The sequence below is a fragment of the Micromesistius poutassou genome (assembly GCF_964030765.1).
Source record: "Micromesistius poutassou genome assembly, chromosome: 18".
Classification (NCBI taxonomy): Eukaryota; Metazoa; Chordata; class Actinopteri; order Gadiformes; family Gadidae; genus Micromesistius; species Micromesistius poutassou.
Window position 1 is genome coordinate 14,844,152 of NC_140288.1, and position 12,500 is coordinate 14,856,651.

Genomic DNA, 12,500 nt, shown 5'->3' on the forward strand with positions numbered 1-12,500 from the left:
CAAAGGTTTTCTTACATTACCATTCTTGGCCTGCTTTGCCAGGTGGTCTTTTGATGCATAGATTGAAATAAATAAAGGAGACCCCGTGTCTAGACATTTTCCAGCGGGGACTGTAGCGCACGTGTGTGTGTGTGAGAGAGAGAGAGAGAGAGAGAGAGAGAGAGAGAGAGAGAGAGAGAGAGAGAGAGAGAGAGAAAATAAGATGTCGGGCCATTGATGCTAACCTGCACAACTTCTAGGGAGGTAGCAGTCACTGTGAGGGTTAACATGTTTCCCTCCACAGCGTCTTGTGTTTACCTATATTCAAATGTTGTTCAATGTACTATTTGTGCTATGATCCACCTATATGTTAAGAGAGATTATGTGTGTGTGTGTGCCTGTGTGTTATGAATGTGTGGATGCACATGTCTGTGTCTCTTATGTGCATGTGTGTATCTTATGTCTGCCATTATGTGTGTCTATGCTATGCTATATGCTATATGTGTGAATAGTGTGTGTGTGTGTGTGTCTTATCTATGGATGTGTGTGTTTGTTATGTCTGTGAGTGTGTGTGTGCCACTGTGTGTGAGTGCATATGTGTGTGTACCTGCGTGCATATGTGTATCTGCGTGCGTATGTGTGTGTGTATGTGAATTTCTTGTGTTATGTGAATGTCTAATGTGTATGTGTGTGTGTGTGTGTGTGTGTATGTTTGTACGTATATGTGTGTGTGTGTGTGTGTGTGTGTGTGTGTATGTGCATTTCTTGTGTTATGTGAATGTCTTATGTGTGTGTGTGTGTGTGTGTGTGTGTGTGTGTGTGTGTGTGTGTGTGTGTTTGTGTGCGTGTGTGTGTGTGTAGGACTTGCCTCGGTAGCAGGGATGTGTGAGCCAGAGCGAAGTTGCAGCATCAACGAAGACATTGGCCTTGGGTCGGCGTTCACCATCGCACACGAGATCGGTCACAAGTCAGTATGCTTCAAGCTTCCCGACGTCTTTCCTGTGTCCTTTAAAGTCACGATGTGTAAGATTAAGCCCCTCCCACTTAGTAGGCGGGAGACTTAGAGACTTCTAAACTAACGCTATGCAGTATTCTGTTTCGCTGGCTGTGCAACTGTGACACGCGAATTAGCGTAGCTCGGTTAGCTGGATGGCGTAGGTGGGAGGGTTTCTATAGTAAGATTCTTGTAAACCAAGAGAGAGGTACGGGCAGGCCAGCGTTTTTTGTATTTGTAGAATATATCAGTTATAGGATGTCAATTTATTGATAACATTATTGAAATCACTATTGATTAGCAATGACTAGAGATATGTCCAGGTTATTCTGTGCTACGAGCTAGTTAAAATGTGACACATTGTGACTTATCTATCTTATTTAGTAACTTCTTAGTAATCGATCTAAAGAGACACATCTTTCTGGACTGAATGAGCAGGAAGCGCTGATGTCTACAGCAGATATCGGCTGGGAGTCAAACACCCTCGCCACTGGTCTCCACTGTCCTGTAGCAAGACTATCCTGTACTTAAATATAGATAAAGGAAGTCAGTAACAACACAGTATCACATCATTCATTACAGATAAGTGATCGGTGATATCTTGCCTTTTTTTCGACTTTTCGCTTCCTGCGTGTATGTGCAGTGATATCATGAAAAGTTAGAAGTAAATCCTGATGCTAGATTTGTGTGTGCGTGAGTGCGTGCGTGCGTGCGTGCGTGCGTGCGTGCGTGCGTGCGTGCGTGTGTGCGTGCGTGTGTGTGTGTGTGTGTGTGTGTGTGTGCGCGTGTGGACCTTCTCCCCCAGCGGAGCTGTGTCTCAGCATATTTCCTCATGCAAATGTCACCCTAGTCTCCAAACCTCTTGGCTCCCTCCTCCTGAATATAAAGCAAAATAATGATGATGTACGAGCCCGTGCATTCCCCCTGTCTAGGGTTCAGTGAGATGGCAGTTTCCTTTATTATGTGTCCCGTCTGCTTCTGTTGTTGGGCAGTTGTAAAAATAGGCTTTGCTTTGAGAGGATGTATAAAAAAAGAGAAGCGTTCTCCCCGGGACATCGGAGGCAGGTTTGGAGCGACAGCTGACTTATTTCCAGAGCAGGGTTAAATGTCATAAACACCGGCCTTACAACAACAGGTCGGGGCCGTGCGGCGATGTGGTCGGGGTTGGCTCTATACTGGCTCTATACGTTGAAGCTGAGGCCCTGTGCCTTCGGACCATACGGAAAAGTACACTTTGGCCGGGTGCTGTAACCAGAGCTTTTCTCTTTTTAAATCATATTTAGCCACGTCAAGTATGAAACACATCACTTTCTTTGAAACATATTCTCCATATTACTGAAGAAACAAGCTAAACTAAATTATCTGGCGCGTAAAGTCAGAATAACAACTCAACAAGGTGGAGATGGTTAGAGTCATTTGAATGACTCTTTCACCACCTGTGGTGATTGCTCTCTCTCTCTCCCTCTCTCTCTCTCTCTCTCTCCCCCTCTCTCTCTCTCTCCCTCCCTCTTGCTCTTTCTTTCTCTTCCCCTCCCTCCCTTGATCCCTCTCTCTCTCTCTCTCTCTCTCTCGCTCTCTATCTTCCTCTCTCTCTCTCCCCCCTCTCTCTCCCTCCCTCTCGCTCTCTCTTTCTCTCCCCCTCCCTCCCTTGATCCCTCTCTCTCTCTCTCCCTCCCTCTCGCTCTTTCTCTCTCTTTCCCTCTCTCTCACTCTCTTCCTCCCTCTCCCGCTCTCCCCCTCTCTCCCCATTTCTCTCCCTCTCCCTCTCTCTCTCTGTCTCTCCCCATCCACTGTTTCTGGGAGCCCATTACTCCTTCGCTAGCCCACCTGGTGCATGGAGGGGATATAGACGTCCCTTCTGCACAGAAGAAGAAGAAGAAAAAATAAAGAGCCAGTCTGCCTGTCACAGTTTTTATTTATAAGCTGCCACAGACTGCAACCTCTCTCGTTTTTTAAAACACATAAAGACCCGTTTCGGCGCGAGCCAATTGCAATATAGCAACATCTGCTCTGTCTCTCTCTGTCTCTCTCTGCCCCCCTCTCTCTCTCTCTCTCTCTGTCTCTCTCTCTCTCTCTCTCTCTCTCTCTCTCGTCTGTCACTAGCTTCGGGATGAACCATGATGGTATCGGGAACTCGTGTGGCACCAAAGGCCACGAGACGGCAAAGCTGATGGCGGCTCCATTACCGCCAACACCAACCCCTTCTCCTGGTCGGCCTGCAGCAAGAATTACATCACCAGCTTCCTTGAGTAAGTGGAAGAGGGCTATTCGGCTCTTGTGTGTGTGGTGTGTGTGTGTGTGTGTGTGCGTGTGTGTTTGTGTGCGTGTGTGTTTGTGTGAGTTTGTGGTTGTGTGTGTGTGTGTGCCTGTGTGTTTGTGTGTGTTCGTGGTTGTGTGTGTGTGTGCGTGTTTCATGGTGTGTGTTTGTGTGTGTGCGTGTGTGTTCGTGTGTGTGTGTGTGCGTGGTGTGAGTTTGTGTGAGTTTGTGGTTGTGTGTGTGTGTGTGCCTGTGTGTTTGTGTGTGTTCGTGGTTGTGTGTGTGCGTGTTTCATGGTGTGTGTTTGTGTGTGTGTGTGCGTGTGTGTTTGTGTGTGCGCGTGGGTGTGTGTGTGTGTGTGTGTGCCTATGTTGTATTTTGCTGTTGTGCATGAATGTGTGCATGAGTAACTGGCTTGAAAATCCTCTCGGCTGTCTGGAGGATTTGGGCCGTTGGCAGCCCAACACCCTGGTATGCAGTTCCCCCCACGCTTTAAAATCCATTCTATCATCGTTGTCTCACTTGTCTGTGTACGAGGCCTTTTGTTGTGGTAATCGTGAGCGCTGAGACTGTCGACCCCATGGGAGAGAGTGGCAGAGTGGCACATGCAAAGACCATCTGCGGTCCATCGCCCAAAGGTGTTGGATTGTTGTTCTCATTGCTGCTGGAATATGATTTGGCATCGAGCGCTTGGTTGAACTCAACACTGTGAGGGAAGGCCTGCACACCTAACCAGCAACTCAAGCAAACTTAGATCCCCCATCGATTTAGTGCATTTACCATTCACCCTTAAGTCATTTAGACACATTTATCCAAAGCGACTTACAGTGAACGAAGAGGGATTAAGGATAACGGGTTAGGTGCTTCTTGCTCAGGGATGCCTAGAAGTACACTGCGGACACCTGTGGGTTCGAACCCGGTCCCATTTTATTTAGCTGGGAGTGGACCAGCCTCACCGCTACAGACCATGCTGCCCCCCATCTCTCGCTCGGTGTCCAATCTGATGTAACAGAGCCAGAACAAAAAAAACTAACTAAGCGCTGTTCCCATGATATGACATCATAGATCACGTGACATAACATCTGGGCCGTGAGTGGCACACACAGGCCATTCCTGTCACAGAATGGGTAAGGAGAGTCATTGTTTGTGGGGTTTGTTGATTCTGACCTCATTGATCTTATTTCGCTCGGAAAGAGCTGTAAGAATGATGTGATGACATCGAAACCTGACTGTGACGTGCACACACAGTTACATTGTACTCGTAGAATGTTAGAGCTATCCAGACCAATTGTAAAAATACTTGGGGTTTTCAAGACTGAAAAGTACGTCAAAATGTGATCTAACGATCAAACATTTTAAGCCCAGACAAACGGTTTATAGAGGCCTTTGAGACTCTAGGCATGATTAAGGGCTATTCAAATACACTGGATTTGACAAGACTAGCAGGGCCAATTATGTTGGCACTGCTCTCGCTGCTGCTGCTTTGCTCAATGGCTCTTGGGCGGCCTGTGAGGCTTGCTTTAATGGAGGGAGTGGAAATCCAATCTATTTCAGTGCTTCACTATCGCTTCCTTGAGTTGATTGCAAGAAACATTCTCTGGCATTTTGTCTTTGTTTCGATAAATGTCTTTCTTTACGAACTAGGTGGTGAAATATCATCTGAATTAGCCCTACAAAGCCTTTCTACTGTATTACTCTTGTTTAAAGGCTGGGCCAGAGGAATAGTTAATTTAGCGAGGAAGAGATCATCTAGTCTAAAGCTGAAGGCTCAGCATGAGAAGCTTAGCTCTAGTGACCTTCTCAATTGGATAGCTTTGTGGGTAGCAGTCCCTGGTCTATCCGGACTAGACTATTACTTTCTTGATGGATCTTACTTAACAGTGGATTTTCATCTGTTCTTGTCTTCTCCTCCTCCTTATCCTCCCGATCCCCTCCATCTTCTCCTCTCCCTCCTCCTTTCCTTCTTCCTCCTCCTCCACCTTTTCCTCTTCTTCTCCATATCCTCCTCCTTCTCCTCTTCCACCTCTTCCCCTTCTTCCTTCTGTTCCTCTCTCTCTCTCTCTCTCTCTCTCTCTCTCTCTCTCTCTCTCTCTGTTTATGTATCATGAGCAGGAGCATGTTTAGTGTAGTGAGTCCCTCCCAGACATAATGGTGGTGGGGAATAATGGCGGTTCTGGTTGTCAGTTGGCATTTCCTGACGACAGCTTTTGAAGGGAAGGTTTCCAGCGACGCTGAGCCGAGGTGACAGTGTCGCCGTCCTGGTCCTAATTGGACCACAAAGAGAGGGATTTTCCACTGTTCTCTGCCAAAAAAGAGAAGCTCTTTGAGACTGATTAAAGCAATGCATCCATAGGTATAAGAGGGTGGTGCAATCGCCATGACCATTGTGTCTTTGTTACATGTATCTTTCATGTTGGAAGGTTTTAACACTTAACGGTAATTGTTTATTAGAAAATGGGCTTTTCCTTCCCCCTCTTACAAAGTTTTTACTCTTCCTCGATCGATAACGCTGGTGGGTCTTTTGGAGCCGTGAAGGGTTTCTGCTTTTCATTGTGAGCGGCAACTGCCAAAAATGCCCCTTGTTTTAGTAGTACTGCTTGTCTGTTTAGTCCCTATCTTTCCTCTGTCCCGCAACGCACAGTGTTGCTCACGTAACGGGCCTGTTCTCCATAGCGCTCTCCCTCCATCCCTTATCAGGCCCTCTCCTCCTCCACCTCCTCCTCCCCCTACTCCTCCTCCTCCTCTGCCTCCCAGCATTGCACGCGCGTTTGTCTTGTCACCTTGCCCGATGCTCCTTTCCAGGGATGGGACTCATTCCACAGCCTGCTGCTGCTGCTCACCGCAGCGTGGGGGGGGGGGGGGGGGGGGGGAGGAACCCCATGTTATAGTAAATAGTTGTGATGGTATTTTGCCTCACAAGAATCCTCCCGCCGCTGCTGAGCGAGACACAGGAAGGTCGGGGTATTGTGCTTCGTATTGCATATTTGCTTGGAAAAAAAAATAGGGACTAGAATCAAGGTACAGTTACTTTCCTTGAACAGAAAATAAAAGCCTCCCCTCCAAAATAAAAGCAATACAATACAACTATATTGTGCATTGCCTTCCCTCCAGACTTTGGGTGACTAAAGAATATATAATGTATAAGCGTATACTTTTGACAGATATATGTGAAAAAATTATATATAGTATAATTGTAGGACTATTACTGCTCGAGGACACAATTCTTTTTTTTTTTTCTTCTTCCAGCAAGTTATGTGGGAGCTCACATATATCTGTCTGACAAAGCAGACTAAACATTATCCGAGGGGTCAGACACATGGCCCATAGGCCTCTCTCTCTCTCTCTCTCTCTCTCTCTCCCTCTCTCTCTTTCCCTCTCTATACTCGTGGCGTTTTATTGGCTCTGCTTCGTAACATGCAGCGTAGACCAGGATCACAGAGCCACATAATCAGTGAGGACTGGTGGTCTTTAAATGGACAGGCAGGGCCCCTCACCGTCGTCTGCTCTCCTAGGCCTGCTCCTCTCACCGTTTGACCCTATGGCTCCTGTCTTCAATGCTATTTCATATTTAGTTTCTTACATTGAAGACAAATGAAATGGAGGTTTGGATACTCAATATTAAACAATTATTACATGCAGTCTGATGCCTTTGGCAATTCTTTTGCGTTGACAGTAGAAGTATATGACAACCATCAAGAACCACAAACTGATAGCTTTAGACAGACACTCGTTGGTGCAGTTGGTGCAGCATTAGCGCGAGGGCTAACCTGGCCCCCGGTCATTCATCTGCTGTAAGCTAAAGTGTAGAAAAAAAAGTTGCTGTGCATAAGAAACAATTCTATTGTAGGTTTGTTTTTTTGACAGCTCAGGTCGGGGGACGTGTCTGGACAATGAACCTCTGAAACGAGACTTCCTGTACCCAACAGTGGCCCCGGGGCAGGTGTACGACGCGGACGAGCAGTGTCGCTTCCAGTACGGATCGTCCTCCCGCCAGTGCAAGTACGGGGTAAGAAACCAGCGTCCAGCCACGCTGGGAAACCTGTTCACAAAACCAGCGCTCAATCGGTTCTGAAGGTAACCCTACTGGTGTGTGTTTCACCAGCCATCGCATCGCAAAAGAAAATCACTAACTAGCTAGTTAGGTGAATGCTAATTAAAAGTAAGCTAGCTGGCCCATGATAGAAACCAGCGTCTATTCATTAATTAATTTGGCCCCGCGTCACATTGAGTTCTCATTTCATCCAAAGTAACCTTGAAATTCACGAGCTAGCTAATAAGCTAAATACGAAATAAAAGTTTTCTAGCTGTACATGTGACACAATACAACATCTTTCACACTGTCCCACCTTGTTTAAACTTGTTAAATTCGCATTTGTCCAAAATAACCATGATACCTATAAATGCTTCAAATTCATCATATCATTAAAATTGTTATTCATTAGCTAGCTAATAAGCAAAGCATGAAAATTGTACCACTTAAAGGGATCATTAGCTACACACACATTCAGCTTTTGAGAAAAATCTTTAGTATTTGGCTTTTTTGAGTCCAATCCTAGATTAGAGTTGTGGAGCAAGTCTTGCCAAACCAGTCAAAACAACTTGTAGAGCAGTTGTGTCTGCTGCTACCACCAATGTGTTGAGTCTTTGGAAAGAAGTTAAGTAGTTTATGGAAAGTAGGAAAATATAACTGAAGAAAGGTTATGGTGACAATTTGGGCAGAGAGTTGAATTGATTCTTTTCAATTTATTTGATTAAATATCAATATTCAAGTTATAACATTTCATAATAATAGCTTGGTTCTAGATAAACAGTTTGGGAAGAGGAAAGAGAGATAATGGCTGACTGGTGCCAGGTTGGTAAAATAAAGCTCTTGGCTGGCGTTTACAACCTTGCAGGCAATTTGTGTTGGAACTTGGAACCAATACGTCTGCTGTGTTCTGGGCTGGCTCAGGAGAAGGAAACTTTTTAACATTGTCCTTCACACAAAAAGACAAACAACTAAAGACAGACTATTCCAATTCCTCACAAGGAATGGAAAAAAAACAAAACAAAAACAGGTAGGCTTATTTATTTGTTATGGATTGAGGTGACGTCATCATGGGATCTCTCGGGCATAAACAGTGTAAACAGCGGACGTTGCTGTGAAGACTTATGTCTGAAAAATATTGTCTGACATATGGATATTATATATAGTTAGATTGGTTCCATTTGGAAACTTTTAGACTTCTTTATGTAGGTGACAGAGTTAGGAGTTGGGAGTCATCAAGCTGCCCCAGAATTTTCCACTCTTTAAACTTAAAAAAAATAAAAAACACATATGCATAGATAACTAAATGAAATGAAAACTTCACAGACAGACAGAGTGATGACTCTCTGGGATTACAACGCACAAGGATTAGCGTCAATCATTATCAAACAATATCATCAAAGTAGCACACATACTATAATAAAGAGCGGATTTGGCTTCTCTGACCTCTAGTCTCCACTGGATGATAGCATGTGATACTAAGCGATGAAGGATGGATGTGTTTCCCCCCCCTCTCAACTCCCCATCGTACAGTATGGGGATGAACTCATGTTGATGAAGGGACCCCCCAGGGAGGGTCTAGAAACACACAAACACCCAAGACAACAAAAATAAACAGTTTAACCACAGCCTGAAATAATTGATGATCTAAATATTATTATATTTTCTTATAATTAATATATTTTTTTAAAAACTGGAGATGACAAAGTGTGTTTTAAAGAAGGAGATGAGCAGATTTTAACAGGGCTTGTATCTAGCTCCTTTGCTTTATTGACTCATAAGCACAATGTGATGGTTTGGAATCAGCATGAAACCAGTCCATTTATGACAGGATGAATAAGTCCTGTGTATACACAGCTTCTATAAATCTAGACGGCCACAGACACCCCGTGCACCATTAAGATCCACACTTCATTCCATAAAGATAATGCTAAAGATCAATTGTGCTATAGTAATAATGTCACACGTTATAAAGCAGAGACTCAGGCTTTATTACGTTCAATGTCAAGCACACACAAAAAGATGTTGAGTCTAAGACGTAAAATACCCTTTTCATACTTTACTACATAAACCTGCACAGCCTGTGGCAGATGCATTCTTCTCGGGTGACAGTTCTAACAGGCAGAACCCTGTAATAAAATCACACCTCGTGATTTATTAACCCACATGAAGAACACAATTAGGGCCAAGTTAAAAGGCGGTTGCGTGGGGGATATCCGAACTATACCTTCACGCATCTCCACAACACTTTCAAAATGAAAAAAGTAAGTGTTGCCGTTTCCCTGAGAACTGACAGCAGAGCGCACGGAAAGCCCAGGGCATCCTTTGATGGTTATATTAGCCCTCGTGGAGAAGCCCCCCTCCGTACCCTCCTTGTCCTATCAGAGATAGAGAGAACTCTTCTTCTTCTTCTTCGTCTTCTCCTTCGTCTTTGCATAAATCCATCAGCCTCAACATCCTCACAGGCTGGGGTTTTGAGCCGCTGACCTTTCGGTGCGGTCGAGATGGAGAATGGAACCATGGGGGGGGGGGGGGGGGGGGGGGGGGGTGCTTATTGGAACCAGCTGGAGGAGGGTAGAGGGGGGGGTGGGAGAGGGAGCGAGTGGCAGTTTGCTGCTTTATTTAATCTGGATAGGCTCAGAAAGCAGTGGGGCCGAGGGATGTGTGTGTGTGGGGGGGGGGGGGGGGGGGGTGATGGGGGGCGGGGGGGGAGCCTAGTTGCTGACCTCGTTGCACGGAGGGGTCAGTATGTGTGTACCACGCTATCATAACTCTTGTTCATGGGCAGCTCTTCTGCTATACACAGTTGTCCTGTAAAACGACCCCTTTGAAGTTTTCGAGATGGGAGACGCAGCCCAGTTGTTTTTTTTTTTTTTAATGGGGGCTCCTAATGTGTGCCGATGCGCGGCTTGTTCTTGTAGCACACACACACACTTGGTTGGTTTTATTTATTTCGGGGGCGGCCTGGTTTGACATTGTTCTCCATCCGTTCGTGTCAATCTGTCTCTGTCTCTGTCTCTGTCTCTGTCTCTCTCTCTCTCTCTCTCTCTCTGTTCTCTTTATGAGTCTCTTTCTATCTTGTCTGTTCTCTATCACACACTGACACACACACACACACACACACATACACACACATGCATGCATGAGCACATCACACGCACACACACTCACACACACACACACACACACACACACACACACACACACACACACACACACACACACACACACACACACACACACACCTTTCGTAATCCTCCAGTAATCCTTTAGTAATTAAGTTGGACGTGTTTCAGAACTCAGAATAAGTAGTTTCCTAGAGTGTTCCAGAATGTTCTAGACGGCGAAGTGAAGGAGTGTTCTAGAACGTTCTAGACTACAGTAGAGTAGAAGAAGAAAACACGAGTGGGACGTGAAGTCATAAATATTTGTCCAAAAGTGTTTTCTTCAGAGGAGCGGGTTTGTCCGTTGCTCAACGCTAATTCCCCTAAAGAGACAGGATGGGATTTGTTGAACTGATGTCACGTTCCCCTGTGATCTCGGAGATGAACGTCAGCAAACAATGAGGGCGGTGATGATTCAGCGGACAATGAATCTCTCCTAAGAAAACATTTGCAGTGGCGGATGACCATATTAGTATTGCTAATGATCTACGATGGACTCTGATAAAAAGCACATGGGCTGGCGAAATACGCGACAACAAACAATGGTGTTTCGGGGGTGGGGGGCCTTGATTGACCTGCCTCCGATCCACTTATTAGTCTGTCTTGCAGAACGAAGAAAAATAGATCAAAATAGTGCATAGAGAAATGTTTCTGACCCTGATATCTTCCCCCCCTTCAACACACATGAAAATGGGTGTTGAACAGACGGTTCCCTCCCAGTAGGGTCCCCACAAATCCGGACCCGCAAATACAGTCCCCACAACCCAGACCTCATCAATACAGTCTCCACAACCCAGACCCCATAAATACAGTCCCCACAACCCAGACCTCATCAATACAGTCTCCACAACCCAGACCCCATCAATACAGTCCCCACAACCCAGACCTCATCAATACAGTCTCCACAACCCAGACCCCATCAATACAGTCCCCACAACCCAGACCCCATCAATACAGTCTCCACAACCCAGACCCCATAAATACAGTCCTCATAAATCCAGACCTCATGAAAGCCGTCCCCACACCGCTCTTCTGACCAACTTGCTATTGCCTTCTTTCCTAGGAAGTGTGCAGAGAGCTCTGGTGCCTTAGCAAGAGCAACCGCTGTGTCACCAACAGCATCCCCGCTGCCGAGGGCACCCTCTGTCAGACGGGCAGCATCGAGAAGGGGGTGAGTGACCTTTTGACCCTTTTTTAGTTTAATACTTCCATACAGTACCCAAAACAAATAACAAAACGACCAAAACTAACGAACAAACCGCACTGACCGAATGACCCTCATTCGGTCGGCGCGGTTTTGATTTGCCTCGTCTCCACAAAGGTCTGGGATTGGGTACTATTCCCAGTGTCTACTCACGCATGCTTTCACATAAGAATACGTTAACACACACACACACACACACACACACACACAAGCATATACATGGGTGCCAAGCTTTATGTCATCGGTCAACTGTCCACGGTACCCAGCCAGGTTACGAGAGAGAGAGAGGGAGAGAGAGAGAGAGAGAGAGAGAGAGGCAGATTTAACATGGATTACGGCGGCCATTGTGGGTGGATGGTCCCGGGGTCTCAAAGGGAAGAATGGCAGCGTGTCACAAGCTGTCACCCATCATTACCGTTAGGTCAGCGGAGCCTTTCAGGACCTGGGGCCCACCGAGGGGGGGGCGGGGGGGCTGTGCTGTGCAGGAGGCCCCAGGTTGAGCCCGGGGGCTTTGAAGTAGCTTTGGGGGCGGCGATGGGAGAGCCGGTGGTGTAGCCCGTCTGCCCCCGCCCGCTTCAAAGAGAACGTGGATGCTCAGCCGAGATGTAATGGAAAGAGATGGAGAGGGGCCAATGGGAGGGCGGGAGAGAGGGGCCTGGCCAATAGGCGGCAGGGAGAGAGGCGCCTGGCCAATAGGAGGGAGGGAGAGAGGGGCCTGGCCAATAGGCGGCAGGGAGAGAGGCACCTGGCCAATAGGAGGGAGGGAGAGAGGGGCCTGGCCAATAGGAGCAATGTAGAGATAGGTCGAGTCAATATGAGAGAGGGAGAGAGGAGCTTGCGAATAGGAGCGAGGGGGAAGAGGCCAAGCCAATAGG

At 46.5% G+C, this 12,500-nt stretch overlaps 1 protein-coding gene across 1 annotated transcript in view; it reads left to right on the forward strand.

Annotated features, from left to right (window-relative positions):
• Nucleotides 1-12,500, forward strand: part of adamts6 (ADAM metallopeptidase with thrombospondin type 1 motif, 6) — a gene marked incomplete at both ends in the record, with an annotated part of 42,556 nt that overhangs the window by 8,821 nt on the left and 21,235 nt on the right. Inside the window, 5 exon segments of the mRNA XM_084482729.1 lie at nucleotides 841-946; nucleotides 3,077-3,150; nucleotides 3,153-3,222; nucleotides 7,095-7,236; nucleotides 11,485-11,592. Coding sequence (XP_084338855.1) covers nucleotides 841-946; nucleotides 3,077-3,150; nucleotides 3,153-3,222; nucleotides 7,095-7,236; nucleotides 11,485-11,592 — 500 coding nt within the window.